The sequence below is a fragment of the Rattus norvegicus genome, chromosome 8 (assembly GCF_021556685.1).
Source record: "Rattus norvegicus strain SHRSP/BbbUtx chromosome 8, alternate assembly SHRSP_T2T, whole genome shotgun sequence".
Classification (NCBI taxonomy): Eukaryota; Metazoa; Chordata; class Mammalia; order Rodentia; family Muridae; genus Rattus; species Rattus norvegicus.
In genome coordinates this window covers 116,742,100-116,759,919 of record NC_141541.1, presented here as the reverse complement: position 1 = coordinate 116,759,919, position 17,820 = coordinate 116,742,100, and the positions used below count along the sequence as shown (strand labels likewise).

General features: G+C 44.0%; 2 protein-coding genes and 1 pseudogene across 16 annotated transcripts in view; 1 reads left to right on the top strand and 2 right to left on the bottom strand.

Annotated features, from left to right (window-relative positions):
* Rhoa (ras homolog family member A) overlaps positions 1-14,164 on the bottom strand; it is a 33,847-nt gene extending 19,683 nt beyond the window's left edge. For 3 of the 14 annotated variants that reach the window (NM_001436442.1, NM_001436443.1, NM_057132.4), the window contains 2 exon segments: positions 3,958-4,032; positions 14,006-14,160. The gene's annotated coding sequence lies outside the window, so the exon portion shown is untranslated. 14 annotated transcript variants of the gene reach the window in all.
* Positions 4,565-13,447, bottom strand: LOC134479964 (U6 snRNA-associated Sm-like protein LSm3; annotated as a pseudogene).
* Positions 14,165-14,582: 418 nt separating the features above from the next.
* Tcta (T-cell leukemia translocation altered) lies at positions 14,583-17,543 on the top strand. 2 transcript variants are annotated; one of them, NM_001014005.2, is made up of 3 exons: positions 14,583-14,836; positions 15,164-15,218; positions 16,268-17,543. In NM_001014005.2, exons 1-3 carry the CDS (start codon positions 14,614-14,616, stop codon positions 16,308-16,310), a joined length of 321 nt encoding a protein of 106 aa, NP_001014027.1. In that variant the 5' UTR covers positions 14,583-14,613; the 3' UTR covers positions 16,311-17,543. The 2 variants fall into 2 exon arrangements, with proteins under 2 accessions (NP_001014027.1, NP_001388163.1); NM_001401234.1 differs by having other exon boundaries at positions 15,116-15,218.
* The last annotated feature ends 277 nt before the right edge of the window (positions 17,544-17,820 follow it).

The window sequence follows — 17,820 nt, the reverse complement described above, 5'->3', positions numbered from 1 at the left end:
TAGGACAGCAGCAGTTCTTGATCAGTGGGTCATGACCCACTGGGGGGGTGGGAGGAGTTTCGCTGGATACAGAGGACATAACGCCAATGTTAAATCTTTTTTTTAATTTATTTATTCATTTTATATATGATGAGTACACTGTTGCTGTCTTCAGACACCAGAAGAGGGCATTGGGTCCCATTACAGATGGTTGTGAGCCACCATGTGGTTGCTGGGATTTGAACTCAGGACCTCTGGAAGAGCAGTCAGCGCTCTTAACCGCTGAGCCAGCTCTCCAGCCCTCCAATGTTAAATCTTAAAGAATCTTTTTGTTTTCTCTGTAGCAGTGCTTTCCCTTTGTGCCTTAATGGAAGCAGTATAAAAACAAAACAAAACAACAACAAAAATCACCTTGGTTGAATTCTGGGTAGAGTACTGTATTATAGATAAGAAAATAACCGAAATTTCTGGAGACATTAGTTTTTGAAATTCTAAAACCCAAAGCTGGTAACTCCTCTTTGTCAAAGCAATAAAACAGCCTTCCCCCCCCCCCCCCCCCCCCCGAGCTGGGGACTGAACCCAGGGCCTTGCGCTCGCTAGGCAAGCGCTCTACCACTGAGCTAAATCCCCAACCCCAAAACAGCCATTTTTTAAAGCTAATATATGGCTCAGGGTTCCACCTGTATTTCAAGGGCATCCCTCAGCCCTCAACTTAGATCAGGCCATCAGTGCTTCCTTACAGCACCTCACACTTCTCTCAGCCTCACACATCATGTTCCTCCAAGGTTCCCTCTTTCCAAAATCCACTAACATAATTAGCATTATCTGTTGCCCCTTGGTGGTGGCATATGCCTTTAATCCCAGCACTTTGAAGGCAGAGGCAGGCGGATCTTTGTGAGTTCCTGGCTAGCATCATGGTCTACAGAGCTAGTTCTAGACAGTCAGGGCTACACAAAGAAACCTTGTCTTGGAAAACAAAAAACAACAACAAAAAACATTACCTGCCATAGTCATCGTCATTGACAAGTACATAACAGGTAGTGCTCAAATCAACCAACCAAATCTGTGTGTAACTGTGTGGGGTGCAGGTGGATGCCTTCCTCCTCCACTCTCGCTCTCTACCTTAGTGCCTTAAGTCTGTGATTCAAGCAAAAGCTCAGTTTTGGGTGGGTTGGCTGGCAGAAGAGCTCCTGTGATCCACCTCAGCATCTGCTCCCTTACCCCTTACTAGGGATACAGGATATCACAGTCACGCCTAGGGTTTTTTTATGGCACAACAAGCACTCTTTACCCACTGAACCATCCATCTCTCAAGCCATTAACAGTTTTAGAAGCAAACAATCCTTATATAGCCAACTGTGATAAAACAGATTTTTTAAAATTTATTTACAAGTCAGTGAAATATACAAAAGTAAATTATGTAAGGAAATGTTTATTTTGCTGGGTGTAGTTGTGCAATCCCTTAATCCCTGCACCTGGGAGGCAGAGGAACATAGTTCTCTGAGAGTGTGAGGCCAACTTTTGTATGTATATATGTATTTTTTCATGTATGAAAGTGCACACATGGAGGCCAGAGGTGATCTCAATTGACTTCCTCAGGAGTCTTACAACTTGGTTTTTAAATCAGGATCTCTTCCTGGGTCCTGGAGCACATCCATTTGGAAAAACTGACCGGTCAGAGGCCCAGTGAACAACTGCCTCCCCAGTGCTGGATTACAAATGTAGGCAGCCATTTTCATTTTGTTATGTGAACACTGGAGATTGAAGTAAGGCCTTCCTGTGCAGCAAGCACTTTACTGAGCAAGCTATCTCCCAAGTCCCATGGCATGCACATTTTAAAAAGATAAGGGCCCCAGGGAGGAACACTCCTGTAATTTTACAATGAGGAGGTTCATAAAGACTCAGAGTTTGAGGTCAGCCTAGGACACACAGTAAGACACTTTAAAGAGGTTGGAAAAAAATACCTCAGTTGTTAAGAGCAGTGGTTGCTCAAGAAGACCCAGATATGATTCCTAGCACATCCACGTGGCAGCCTACAGCAAACTCCAGTTTTGGGTTATTTGATGCCCTCTTCTGGCATCCACAGGCACTACACAAAGGGCCAAGACATACATACAGGCAAAACACCAATACCCACATTTTCAAAGATACTGCAAAAATAAATGAAAGGAGAAGAAAGGGGAAAAAAAGGGAAGAAGGGGACTGCCAACATTTTTGAGTAAGAAAGGTAGCCAGTGACCAAAAACTGAGGAGACATGTCGGATGTGGTGGCTCGCACCTGTAATACTGATACTAGAGGGCAAGAGGACTGCTGCTAGCTCCAGGCTAATCTGAACCAGAGTGGCTCTAGGCCAGCCTGAGTTACTATGTGGGACCCAGTCTTTAAGACACAAGTGGGAGACAAGAAAGCTTGTAAAAGTCAGAATGAAAAAGTAAAGACAATGTTGGTAAGCAGCTCAGTAGGGCCAGCCACCAGACTAGAGTTTGTTCAGGAGAACCCCTGTGGCAGAAGGAGGAAATTAACTCCCACAAATTTTCCTCTGCGAGTTCCTGGATAGCCAGAGTTACACAAAGAGATCATTTCTTAAAAATTAAAAAAAAAAAAAAAAATTTGCTCTGTGGAGATAACACACACCTTTAATCCCAGCACTCAGGAGGTAGAGGCGGACAGTCTGGTCTACAGTGAGTTCCAGAACAACCAAGGCTACACAGTGAAACCCTGTTTTGAAAAACAAAGGGAAAAAAAAAAAAGGAATGGAGTGGGTAAAGAAGAAATAAAAAACTAAGATGAGGGTTGGGGATTTAGCTCAGTGGTAGAGCGCTTGCCTAGCAAGTGCAAGGCCCTGGGTTCGGTCCCCAGCTCCGAAAAAAAGAAAAAGAAAAAAAAAAAAAAAAAAAAAAAAAAAACTAAGATGAGAGTTGTTTTTAGGGGCTGTAGGATGGTTCGGTTGGTAAAACCACAGCCTGTGCCGTAATCAGCTGGACAGGAGGGTCCCAGGAGGCTTCGGGCCAGCAGTGAGGGCAAATGGAACGCTCCAATAACTAAGGCAGGGCCCAAGGTGGAGCACAGCAGAGCAGAGAGTCTCCCTCTGTAAACTGGAAGCCAGCCTGTGATCTACACAGTGGGTTCAAGGTCAGCAGGTCTATTAAGTGAGACTCTGTCTTTAAAAAAAGAAAAGAAAAGGAAAGAAAAGAAAAAACAAAGAGAAAAAACCCCTAAGGACTGAGATTTCATGAACAGGATAGCCTATTTTCTTCAAATGTACCAGCTAATGCTGGCATACCGTAGTTCAGTAACCATTTTATAAAATACGTAAGGACAAACCCACAAACCACCTTACATCCCTCTTACCATAACAAAGAATTCAAAGTTAACCAAAACAAGATACATTCACTGCTAGGCAGCCGAAGCATGAGTTCAGGATCAGCTTAACCTACACAAGACCTTGTATTAAAAAAAAAAAAAAAAAAAAAAAAAAAAAAAAAAAAAAGGCAAGCAAGCAATCAACAGGGCCAGTGAGCTCTCTGTAGGTTCGGTCCCCAGCTGGGGTGGGGGGTGGGGGGGAGGCTGCTATCAGGGCTGACCACCCTATTTAGATCCCAGAACCCACATGATGGAAGGACAGAACCAACTCTTCCATATTGTCCTCTGACTACCACGTTCCTCCCCTAAACACATCAACAAATGTAAAAGAAAATGAGGCTGGCAAGATGGCTCACCAGATAAAGATCTTTGCTGCCAAGCACCATGGCCTTCACTCAATCCCTGGTACCCACATGATAGAGAACTGACTTGCACAGCTGTCCTCTAATCTCCACAGCATGTGTACATACATGCACACACAAAACAAATAATAGGAAAAAAAAAATCAGAGACTTCACGATTAGAGAACAAGAGAATCAATTATTTCCACAGATTTTCTATTAACGATCTCTCAGTATGAGGAAAAGGAAATGCAGGAAGAAATACTTACATACCTTATGAAGGTGCTGAAGAAACTCAGCTTCTGGGATGCAGTTGTACAAAGTACCTGGGACTTCTTAGATGCAAGGCTATAAAAATAAGAAATGTAAATTGATTATATTAGGATAAAAACAGAATGTAAGTGTCAATCCGATAGGAAAATGTTTAGCAGTATTTAACTGCATTTGAAATATGCTTCGATTACATCCTTAACCTGAGATTCTTTGCCATAATTCTTAACCACTACACAACTACAGCCTACCATTCAACACTTTATGGCACTGATTTTCAATCTCCCTAAAGCTTCAACCCTTTAATACAGTTCATTCCTCATGCTATGGTGACTCCAGCATTAAATTGCTTTAGTTGGCACTTTAAAAAAAAAAAAAAAAAAAAGGAAACATCAAATCTAAAGAAAAACATCCTGAAAGTAATAACTACAAGAACAATGGGCAAACCAACTCCTAAAAAAAGCAAGGTAGTCACACTGACTGGAGGGCTGGAAAAAGGGGCAGGTCATTTAGCTGGAGAGGCTGTGAGTTACTTGTAAATGACTTCTTTGCGGGTAGAGGGATCCTCCGGTCATTCCTGACTATCAGAATGCATGTGAGCTTCTCTCTCTGGGAGTGTCCTGGACATCTCAAGAGGCAAAGTCTTCACTTTCCTACACAGGATCCATTTTTTGTCTCAACCAATTCTCATTTACAGATGGTTGTGAGCCACCATGTGGTTGCTGGGATTTGAACTCAGGGCCTCTGGAAGAGCAGTCGGTGCTCTTAACCACTGAGCCATCTCTCCAGCCCTTAACCAACTTTTTAATGGAGGGGCAACTAGAACACCGTCTCCCGGGACAAAGAGCATGGGGATGTTTCATTTTGTGGAGTTATCTTTCTCTTCATACGTCTCCTCATCAATCTATCATCAGCACAGTTTCTTCTACATCTCCCAAGATCATATTTAAATGTTGATCATAAGTATGTAATCTGCCTTGAAGCTCTTGGCCATTTCTCATTTTCACATAAATTCGCTCATCCAGGCTGAGCCTGTTAAGATCCAGGGGCTCCTCAACGGTACTGGTGGTCTGTTGCTGATCTATATCCTAAACACTGCCTCGCTGCTACTTTCTAACTGTATTCTTGCTACTGTCAGGAATTGGAATCTAATGTAAATATTTTTGGAGACAAGTCTGTCAATGGGGCTGTGACCCGCAGGTTGAGACCTGCTGTTTTATGGATTGTGTTCACTCCCAAGCATGTCAATTTTGCAGAAATCTACTTATTTCACCAATTTGTTTTCTGTCACTGTTATCAACCTAGAGTTGACTTGGTGCTCAACACCAAACCACTTCCACCACACACTCAATCACAAACACAGACTCATCACAAGTAGATGCAAGTACAAAGAAAAGATTGCCTTGGTAACTTCATGATTTCCACATGAGGGTAGTCCTTAGTGCCTCTTGCGAAGCAGTATTAAGGTCATTATACTCTAAGAGCAACACTTTCCTTGGCTGTGGTGGTGTGATGAAGCCAAATATTGAATACACTGGAGCTTTCTGCTCAACTTAGTGGTATCAAGGTATAAGCTACTATTAACATCAGAAAAATTTACCATTTATACCATCCATAACCTTCTGTAAAATAATAATTCTAGCCAGGCGTGGTGGCACATGTCTTTAATCCCAGCAGAGGTGGGAGGATCTCTGTGATTTTGCAGCTAGCCTGGTCTACAGAGTGAATTCCTAGACCACCTGGCTACACAGAGAAACTCTGTCTTGAAACCTCCCCACAAAAAATATGTATTTATATGTGTGTGCATATGTATGACCCTAATATACATATATGTAAGTATACGCACACTTTTTTTTAAATTGAAGGCATGGCACAATGGCATACATCTAAAATCTCTGTGAGACTCAGGAAGCACAGGGAGGGAGGTCTCTTTTGAGTTCCAGGCTAACTTGGTCTCACATTGTGAATTCCAGATCAGCCAGAGCTACATAGAGAACCTGTCTCAAAACAACAACAAACAGATACACATCCCTCCTCCCTTCCACTGTAGAAATATATAAATATAACCACTCTGCAACGGACAACCAGTAATGGAAACTAAGTATTCTTTATCTGCCTGTAGTTCTGAGTGTGAGTCCATAAAACTTCTCCCGTCCACTTCAGCATGTCCACTGATTTAGTCATTGCTTTCTTCACATAATAAAAATGTACACAAATAATCTTACTTTTCAAATATAATAAATTCTGTCCTCTAAAAGTAAAACAGATGAATTCTACATACATATTTCCCCAATGAAGAAAAAAAACGTTACCTTTAATTATTTTGTGTGGTGAGAGGAGTTGGGACAACTTGGGGGAGTCTGTTCCCTCCTTGTTATCTCCTGAGTCTCAGGCTCATGCAGCAGCAAGGACCTTGAGTACTGAGATACCTCAACCAGCCTGGAAGCTCTGCTTTCTTTTCGGAAACAGGGTCTCATTGCATAGCCCTGGTTGGCCTAGAAACTCACTACATTTATAAGAAAAACCTTGAACTCGGGCTCCTTTGCCTTCCAAGTGTTGGAGTAGAAGGAGTGAACTACCATATTCGACACCAAAATTTTATTACAGTATATTTTTCTTTTTGCCCCATTTATTCATTTGTATATGTGCACACATATAGAGAAGCATATGTGCAGAAGCAAATAGAGTGGACATGTAGAGGTCAGAAAGTGGAATATAGGAATTGATTCTCTTAAATACCAACATGTGGGTCCTAGGGATAGAACAATAGTGGTCAGGTTTGGTGGTATAGACCCCCCTTAAGGTATATTAGTGCTTTTCCTGAAATTATATATGTGTATTTCATGTGTATTTGGTGTCCTTGGAGGTCAAAAGAGGGCACCAGATCTCCACGAACTGGAGATTATTTGTGAACCACCATGTAGGTGCTGGGAACTGAACCCAGGTCCACCTCAAAAACAGTATGTGCTCTTAACCACTGAGCATCTCTCCATTCCCCTATTATGTAAATCTTTAATCATCTAAAGTTAGAAGACTTTTATAGTAATTGTAATATCTTACTTCCTAGACTACTTAACATTTTAATGACTGTCTTTATCAAATAGCATTTCCTTTTTTTAAAGTTTTATTTATTAATACTGAGGTGCTGAAGTCCAATTCAGGGCCCCATACCCAATAAGCAAGGGCTTTACAAGCATCCTGTGCTGGCTAGTTTTATGTCAACTTGACACAGTATAGAGTCATCAAAGAGCAGGAAGCCTCATTTGAGAAAATGCTTCCAGAAGATTCAGCTACAGGCAAGCTTGAACTTTTTTTTTTTTTTTTTTTTTTGTGGTTCTTTTTTTTCGGAGCTGGGGACCGAACCCAGGGCCTTGCGCTTCCTAGGCAAGCGCTCTACCACTGAGCTAAATCCCCAGCCCCAAGCTTGAACATTTTAATTGATGAGGCAAGGTATAATCCAGCTCGGGTCCTGGATTCTATAAGAAAGCAGGTCCAGCAAGCCAGTAAACAGAACTTCTCCATGGCCTCTGCATCAGCTTCTGCCTCTATGTTCCTGCCCTGTTTGAGTTCCTGACTTGGTTTCCCGCAATGGACTGGGATGTTCAAGCAAAATAAAATAAACCCTTTCCTCCAAGTTGCTTTTGATTCCCTTGTTTCATCACAGCAATAGAAACCCTACGATAGGCCAGACAAGCCCTACTATTTACTTTTTTGTTTGTTTTTTAAGATTTATTTAATTATATATAAGTACACCATAACTGTCTGCAGACACACCAGAAGAGGGCATCAGATCTCATTACAGATGGTTGTGAGTCACCATGCAGTTGCTGGAAACTGAACTCAGGACCTCTGGAAGAGCAGTCAGTGCTCTTAACCACTGAGCCGTCTCTCCAGCCCTACTATTTACTTTTTTTTTTTTTGAAGATTTATTTATTTATTATATATAAGTACACTGTAGCTGTCTTCAGATACACCAGAAGAGGGCATCAGATCTCTTTACAGATGGTTGTGAGCCACCATGTGGTTGCTGGGAATTGAACTCAGGACCTCTGGAAGAGCATTCGGGTGCTCTTAACCGCTGAGCCATCTCTCCAGCCCTACTATTTACTTTTTAATACAGAGTTAACAAGGAAATTAAAATCAGAAAAGCAGGTGCTTGTTTAAAAACTCCTTAAATTGGTGATAGCTCATTTGGTAAAAGGCTTGCCTTGTAAGTTTGAGGACCTGAGTTCAGCTCTGCATCACACTTGTAAAACTTGGGCATGGTGGCATCAGTACACCTGTAACCTCGGCACTGGAAAGAGTGACTCAGGAGGATCCCTGGAACTTCCTGGCCAGACCGTCTAGCTCAATTTTGAGCTGCATGTTTAGTATTTTAAAAACTAAGGTAGGGGCTGGGGATTTAGCTCAGTGGTTAGAGTGCTTACCTAGGAAGCGCAAGGCCCTGGGTTCGGTCCCCAGCTCCGAAAAAAAGAACCAAAAAAAAAAAAAAAAAAAACAAACAAAACTAAGGTGGAAAGCAATGAAGAAAGAGACCTGATGTCAACCTGGACTCCACAATGATGCCCACATCCACATGCACAGCATGAACTTACACATACACATGAAGACTTGGGCAAAAGAAATGGCTCAGTGGCCTTGAACTTGAAATCCTAACCCTTCTGCCATCACTTCCCAAGAGCTCCAATTATAGGTATGCAGCAAGTTTGGATCACTTGGTTTTTTTCTGCTAGCTTTGGTTTTCTCTGTATCTAGCTGAAGCTGGCCTCAAACTTGAAAAAACATCCTCCTGCCTCTGCCATTCCAAAATCTGGAATCACAGGCATGCAGTAAAACCAGTCAGGCTAGTAAGACTTCTGTTGTTTTAATGTATATAGTTATTTTGCCTACATGTATATCTGTATACCACTTGCATGCTTGGTGCCCAAGGAAGCCAAAAGGTGTCAGATATCCTAGAATTGGGAGTTACAGATGACAGGGAGGTACCATGTGTGTATGCTGGGTTCTCTGCTTTAATAGCTGAGCTATCAATGCTCCAGACTGCCCAAGTTTCCTTCTATATTAAAAAACAGGGTTGGGGATTTAGCTCAGTGGTAGAGCGCTTGCCTAGCAAACGCAAGACCCTGGGTTCGGTCCCCAGCTCCGAAAAAAGGAAAAAGAAAAACAAACAAACAAACAAACAAAAAACAAAACACAAGGGGTTGGGGATTTAGCTCAGTGGTAGAGTGCTTGCCTAAGAAGCGCAAGGCCCTGGGTTCGATCCCCAGCTCCGAAAAAAAGAACCAAAAAAAAAAAAACACCAAAACACAAAAACCAAAACAAAAAAACCCCACAATAACAAAAAGGGGTTGCAACTGTAACCTCAGGAGATTCAGGAGACAAGAGGCAGGAGGATCACAAGGTTCTAAGCCAGACTCACAAAAAGCCAAGAATTGTTACACTCACACCTGTAATGCCTGAACCAGGGAAGTAAAGGCAGGAGGATCAAGAAGTTAAAGGTCATTCTTTACTATATAGGTAGTTTTAGGTCAACCCAAATTCCGTAAGACCCTGTCTCTCGAAAAAATTCTTCAGATCATATTATTCCCTAATTTCAAAACAAAACAATAAATATAACGACAGATAGGCATCCTACCACAGAACAACCAAAGCCAGGCCAGGCTTGGTGGCTCATGACACCCTAACGCTCAGGAGCTAAAAGAGGACTGCCAGGAGTTAAGAGGCCAGCCTAAATTACCCAATGAGTCCTAGGCCAGCATAAGCTTCAGTGTAAGGGCTCCAAATAAAAAAGACCAAACCTGATGGGCATGGTGCCACACTCCCTAATCCCAGTACTTGGGAGGCAGAGGCAAGTGGATCTCGGTGAGTTAGAAGCCAGTCAGTCTACTCTACAGAACAACTTTCCAGACAGACAGGGCTACGAAGAGAAATTCTGTCTCAAAAATAAAGTGAAAACCCAAAAGAATATAAAACAAACAAACAAAATAATAAAAAACAAACACAAAAAGAACAAGCCCAAAGGAATTTCTCATATCTTAAACACAGTACACGATTTGGCCTCTGCCCATCTCTCTCTCAACTCATTTTACCTCCCACTCTTTCATTAGTTGCTTGTTCTCCTCTCATCTGCATTTGAATTTTAAGATTCTATCATAAATAAACCTGACTATATTTCCTCTATCTACCATGTCAGATGTGTGATGTCAGATGCTAGTAGTATGGGCACTGGGAGGTGGAGCAAACAACTGGGATGAGTTGAGCTTAAGCTCAACCTAGCTCTGTTAGCAAAAACTTTTTGCAAAAGATACTCCAACCCCTCTCCTCAAGTCAAGTTCAGTTCAGTATGAACTGCAGTTTAGTTACAACTTAACAGTCCTGTGTTTCTTACTTTGATCACTTAGTATCAAAAAGGCACAGTCAAAAGGAAAGTTAAGTACACTCAGCTTCTTTTGAGACACCAACACCCAGAATAAGCAGCCTTATTGCCTAGCTTGTTTTCAGTCACATGGTCTACATAATTATGAACATACAAACCTTCACTTAAAATACTACAGCACCATCCATACGTTAGAAACGAGTCTGGGATGGTGGCTCACACCTGTGCTTCCTGCACTAGACACTGAAGCAGGACCACCTCAATGGTGAGGTCAGCCAGGACTACAAAGCTCCAAGCCAGACAGAGCTTGTCTCAGAAATCAAACAAGAAGTCACCTGAAATAGGGATTTTTTTTACAATAATTAACTTCAAATCACTTTCAAAACTTATTGTCACAAATATCTAATGTCACCAAAAACACTAACAGTAAGTAAGATTCATACTTAAATATTATAAGCTTGGTATGGTGGCTCTTACCTGCAACCCTAAGCTAAGGGAAACTGCTACAAGTTCAAGACTAATTAGGCCACAATCTAAGTTTCCAAGCTAGCCTCATGTAGAGTGTAATTGTCTCTAAAATAAGTAAGTAAATAAATAAATGAAACTCAGTTATAGTTGGGACTGACAGTATAGGCCTATAAACCCAGTTACTGGGGAGACTGAGGAAGGTTCAAAGTTCAAGACCAGGCTAGGCTGCAGATGATCATACCCTGACAATGTAATAAAACTATCTCAGAAGTAAAATCAGAGTTCGGGACATACTTCAGCAGCACAGCCCTTGCCAAGCACATGTAATGATAGGGTTAAAGCCTCAGGCTGAAAAGTAATCAACCAGTTAAAATTTAGAGGCTAATAATATAGCTACAAATCAAAGTTAGGTTTAATTCCCAGTACCAAAGACAGATAAGTAACACAGTTAATTATTAATGCATTGGTATAGCAATTGAGTTCCACTGGACAGGAGCATTAAGAGGAAAGGACAATATTAGGAACTTTTTTTTTTTGGAGACAGGATTTTGTTACATAGCCTAGACTGGCCTCAAATCTGCAATCCTCCTACCTCCTGGGAATGTTTCATTACAGGTTTGTCACCTCATCTACTTCCGATTTTTAAATTCAACATTTATGCACAATTTGTCATCATTACTAGTAGCTATAATACAACAGAACTAAATGTACTGTCTACAAAAACCCATTGATCTTAAATTAGTCTTCTAATGAAGTTAACTCATCTTTTGGCTCTAGTCAAAAGACTATTTTGGCTTTTTCTACTCAACCTCTTCTTACTTCAAATCCACCTGATAGGCTAAGAGGCACCTGAAAATCTGTTCTTTTAATAACTTACACCCCTAATAGCCAAGCTGGACTTTTAAAGGAGTTAATGGCAAACAGAGAAAGTATAAGGACTATAAAAATACTCCCAACAAAACCACTCTCACACGTGTACAAACCATGGTGCACTTAATACAAGCAGATTCTCACCAATTCCACTTAAAATTGAGTCAAAGGGCCTACAGTGGCCTGAGAACATTCTAGCTGGACCTCATTATTTTGTCTTTGCTAACAGTAAACTCCCAAAAACCGGGTCTTAAGAAAACTAACGGGGGCTGGGGATTTAGCTCAGTGGTAGAGCACTTACCTAGGAAGCGCAAGGCCCTGGGTTCGGTCCCCACCTCCGAAAAAAAGAACCAAAAAAAAAAAAAGAAAAGAAAACTAACACACTCAAATACAAGGCCTAGCCAAAAAGGAACTATTTACAAAAACAAAAACATAAAATTTGTATGGTAAATGGACTGACCAGATCCTCCCCAAATATGCACAATCTGCATGGTAAAGAACTGAAAGTAACCTAGAACCCCTGATTTAACTGACAATACATGGAAAATAACAGAAAAAATAGTTCTAGTCTAACCTTCAAACATTTTAACTCTCACCAGGAATGGTGGCACACACCCAGTGATCCCAGCAATGTTCAGGAGGCAGAACTAAGAGCACTGTGAAAATTAGAGGCCAGCTTCATCTACAAATTAAGTTCCAGGTCTCAGGTCACACCCAGTGTCCATTTTTTAAAGTCTTAGGTCAATGGTTCTATTATCACACCCAATGTTCTCTCTGCAGAGTAGTAAGCCTTTTGAAAGACAGACAGACAGAAAAGGAAAGAGAAAAATTTCCTAAGCTCAGTCCCATACCTACACATGGAATAGTTTTTTTTCCCCCAAGTCTAAAATACTACACTAGGGGGAAAAAAAGCAGTAAAGTGGATATGTTCCTATTTTCCCCTTCCAGATTTTTGAGTAGAGGTCATGTAAGTTGAGCACTAGACTTTGATCCAAAGTTAGTTGTAGGGCTGGAATGAAGCTCAGTGGTATAGCACCTGTTCACTATGCCCCAAGCCTTGAGTTTAATTTCAAACACCAAAGAGGAAAATAAAATAGGAAAAAAACAAGCTCCAGATATTTTATGTCTCTACGAAACGTCGCTATTCCAGAGAAATCAAATCCTCCAAACTTCTCAGAGTCTTCAACATTAAAACCTAGCCTTGTATTTTTAATTTAATAATACTTAGTGTCAAATGCTCAAACTAGCCATGTGAAAGGTGAAGAAACATTCCACATGGTACATACACATTTGGGCATGTGACACTTAGTGGCTAAAAATTCTCACCACATACAGCATCCTAAAGTATGAGTTTTCCCCCTTCCAGATTTGCATGGGGAGTGTATATTATATATGTATTATATATTATACATGTCTAATATATATATAACATGCAATAAACACATTTCAAAAGAATGTCAAAAGACAGAACCAAATAAATAACCAACAGGTCAAAAATTAATGAGAACTATTAGAAAATACAATTAGAACCAATTCTGGGGCAAAAAAAAAAAAATAGTGTCAAATTTTCCACTATAAACTACTAAACATGAACTGTTTCTTAAAAAAAAAAACACTTAGGAGCAAAAATGCAATTTTATGAAACCGACCTGAAAGGGAAACCCATCAGTGATTATTAATTGAATTATTAACTTTAAGTAGAAATGCATCTATTTTGATGCGACCTCGCCAAATTAAGTGGTTTTTTCGACTGGAAAATACCTTCCCCCATACAGTCATAACCGCTAAGATTTCAAAACAATCTTTTACTTACACAACTTCCAATAATACGGCAAAGAAAACAGAAAATCCACCCAAAGCCTCACTGTCTTCACACGGTATAAAACGGTGATTAATGATCCTCGTTCAATGTAAAAGGCAAAATGGAGTTGTACAAGAGTTTCTTGCCTATTTCAACTCCCGACAGCCACACGCGCTTCGCAGTGGTAGGCTACCCCAGCGCGGTCGCGGGCCGGCCGGGAGCCCCCGCCCAGCCCGGCGCAGCCCTGAGAGGAAGCGACGGGGAGGGCGGGCGGCTAGGGCTCCACCAGGCCCGGCCGGGCGGGGGAAGGGGGACTGGAGGCGGCGGGGCGCGCTTCCGGGGACTGCGCGGGCGGGGCCGCCGCCTCGGGCGCGGGGCCCCAGGTCAGGGGCCGGGGCGAGGGGCTGCCCAGCTGAGAGCAGCAGGTGGGGCGCGACCGCGGTCAGTCGACGGGCCGGAGGCCGGAAAAGTGCCGGCCGGTCAGCGGGCCAGCGGGGCCCGGAGCCGAGGCGGCTGGAGGGAATGCTCCTGCTCACCTCAAGACGACGACTCCGAATCCGGCCTCTTCGCGCTGAGGACGCCTGTCCGCGAGTCCGCGAGCTCCGAGACAAGGGCGAGCAGCTCCGTGGGAGACGGCGGGCTAAGGAGAGAACCGACGGAGGACCGCGGGCGGCGGGCGGGGAGCGCGAGCGAACGAGGGCGGGCGGTGGCGGGAGGGCGGGGAGCGACGTGCGCGCCCCCGAGCGCCCTGCGGGCTCGAGCTGGCGCCAGTCGCGGCCCCGCGCACGCGCGCACACTCCCTGTTCAGCCACGATTGCTCAAGAGTGCATCCACGCCCTAAAAGCCAGACGCTTAACCAATCACGGCAGTCGCGTGGAGCATCACGGGAACTCCGGGGCTATAAAAGACCGAGTTGCTATTTTATACTCACCGAATCACTCATCCTCTAAGTAAGCAGGGTGGGGCTGGGTGCGCCTGCGCGGTTTTAAAACCCCGCCCCAAACTGCCAACACTTCGCGCAAGCGAAGTAGATCTTCCTTGCTTTATATTACGCGTGCGCACTGACAGGCCTAACCCCGGAAGACCATACGCTTGCGCAGTGGAGACTACAGTGACAGTACACCCGGTGGGGCGCTGGCCAGTCATGGCGGAGCCTTGGGCTGGGCAGTTTCTGCAAGCTTTGCCCGCCACGGTGCTCGGAGCGCTGGGCACCCTGGGCAGCGAGTTTCTGCGGGAGTGGGAGACACAAGATATGCGAGTGACTCTCTTCAAGCTTCTCCTGCTTTGGTTGGTGTTAAGTCTCCTGGGCATCCAGCTGGCGTGGGGGTTCTACGGGAACACAGTGACCGGGTTGTATCACCGTCCAGGTGAGGCTCCCTACGAACCTCCTTGGCCCGGCTGTCCCTACCACCACCAGACTGTACCATTGGGTTCTTCTGTGTCCACATAGACTACCACAGCCTCATTGTACCCAGATTTACATCCCTTACCATTTTACACCAGAAGTCCCTCCTGTCCATCATCACGTTGTAACTGTTTCTCAAAACCCTTACTGGGCAATACCACTAGTCCCTAGTATCCCAGCCTCAATCTCTATTGAACTATACCAGTGGCCCCTGACCCGACCCAGGCTAATGCCTGCTCAGATTCCCACCCTCAGCCTCCTGCAGCTCTGGGTGTGTTCCTGCCTCCAGGTCTGGGTGGCCAGAATGGATCCACACCTGATGGCTCCACACATTTCCCTTCATGGTGAGTAAATTTCTGTCTATCCCAACCCCATGCTTGACAGACAGAGAACACTGGAGTGCTGGTAACAGGGAAGAGAACTCTCAGGATGTGAGTGCACCAGCTTAGTGGCCTTTGGGAGAATCCTCCGAGTCTAAAGGTAGAGCTCAGGATTCCAAATGGGGGTTCCCAGTGCCTTTAGAGCCTCTCATCAGCATATTCAGTGGGGATGGATGGTAGTGTTACCATAATTTCAGAAAGATGAAGTGACAGGTCTGTTGGAAACAATTCCCTTGGTTGGGAAGTCCTTCGTTAGGAAAGCAAGAACATCTATTCTAGGCAAGTACTGAACACAGCTATAACCTCCAGCCTACCAGTCTCTATTCTTAGCATAGGACCTCATCAAGTCAGCCTCCTAATCTCTAAAAACAACAGCTTACTTATCAGGACATTTCATTCAGCTAATCTCTGAGCTTCTACCGGATGGCAGAGGTCACAGTAGGCCTGAAAACAAGGACAACTCAGATTCTACTCACTCAGACTCAGGGGAAGCAAGAGATTTATAAGAGAAAGAAGTTCAAATGCAAAGGCCCCAGGGCGCCCTCTTCACCTCTTAATACCTCAGCTGAGACCAAAGAGAAAAAAAGCAGCACAGAATACTGCATAAGAAAAAAAAAAATGAGAAAAACAAGGCCCAGTAGCAAGGGGAAATGTAACTTTAGGATTCTAGATCAGGCTGTGATTGTGAACTCTGAACAACTGAGGGGCTGATTCAGCAAGTCAGTAGCCTAATCTAATTTGCTTTTATAACTTCCTTCTTATGGCAAGTAGACAAAGGGCTTCAAGAGTGAAAGCAAGACGTGGTTTAGGAAGGTCGCCACTGTCTTAGCTAAGCACTATAAGGTAGGAAAATGGTAGACCCAGCAAAGACCATGAGAGATCAGTAGAGAAGTCTAGATTCTACCGTAAGCTGTACTGAGCCCAGCTTAGCGAAGAAGGGGCTACAGAAGAACCAATGTCAGGGGCTATTCTGCTATCAATGAAATAACCTTGCTTCTCTCTATTACTTTCAGGGAAATGGCAGCAAATGAAGCTCTCAAAACTCACAGAGAATAAAGGAAGGCAGCAGGAGAAGGGTCTCCAGAGATATCGCTGGGTCTGCTGGCTCCTGTGCTGTACCTTGCTGCTATCCAGACCCCTTAGGCAACTGCAGAGGGCTTGGGGTTGGGGGACTGGAGTACCATGATGCTCCCAGGGTGAGCCTCCACTGCCCTCAGCCTTGCCTCCAACAGCGTCAGGTACTGGGCAGGTGAAGTTTGTCTCCAACAAACGGAAAGCCTTCTTGTCAAGGTCATAGCTGAGAAACATTTTGGTTGAGGAGGTCAGTAGTCCCTTTTCTCACCTTGGCTTTTTCCTGACTTACTCATCCCCTTGGGGATGTGATCTTAAGAGTAGTTTGTCTTTGTAAGAGAAATCTTGAGGTTAGCCAGTTCTGAGATTTAGAAGGAAAGTCCATTCTCCCATGGGCCCTGATTTCCTTGACCTCGCTTTGTAGGCAGAAAGCCAGCTAATCCTGGCCTGGATGAGGGCACCAAACCTGTCCCTCCCTGGCCCATCTAGAATTGTCCAGGTCTGAGGCAGGCGAGGAAGTTATCACTTCCCAACGGACTTATTTCTGTTCTTTTTGAGGACAAGTTGAGTCCCTGAGACATCTCACTAAGAGCCCCTGGCATTGGCTAGCTTCTCCACTGTTTCAGTACCCACAGGCTTCTTTGGTCTGTACTCGCCCCCGCCTAGGGAGGTACTAAGCAGTTAGTGCAGTGACTTCATTGTGCCCTGCTGCCTTATTACTTCCCATCTTGAGAAGGGCCTCGCCCTGAGAGTCCACCAGCATCATTTTAGCCCCTAGGACTATCAGTAAGAGTGAGCTGCAAGCCAGATAGTTGTGGACCCTCCCCCAAGGGGGTGGGTGGCCAATGTCCCCATGAAAACACCACATCCTGAGAGCACTATGGTTCCTAAGAGCATTGTGGTCTTGGATCTGCCTCCTCTAATGGTTGTACTCCTGTCTCTGCTGGGCTACTAGCTACCTCAGGTGTCCACTGTCTTTGTTAGATGTCACATAGCCACCTGGCAGCCATTGCCTACAGGGACTTTGTAGCAGGTGTACTGTGGGTGAAACTATGGAGCTCCTCGTGCACATGTACCTACTCCAGAGATGTCATCTGTGTGGCAGAAAGATGTTCTTCACAGCCTCATGCCCACCCACTGACATCACTACAAGAGTCAAGGTCTCACATTCCACCCCAGGAGCAACTGAAGATGTGACTTATTAAACACAGAAGTGCATCAGTGGTGTGGTTATTCAAACAGGACAAATGTTGTGTACTTATGGGCAACTGGTAAGGATCTTGGGTCTGTTGCCCTTAGATCCAGCATACAGCAATTTGCAGAGGTGAAGAAGTGGCACCAGCTCACTAGAGCGGTGGTGAGGTGCCCAGCAGGGGCAGTATCCCCATTAGGTTTTTGGGCACTTGGGAGTAGGAGAGATTGGGGAGCTGAGTTAGTGTTTCATGTTTTCCAAGCCGGCTTTCAATTCAATATATAGCTAAAGATGAACCTGAGC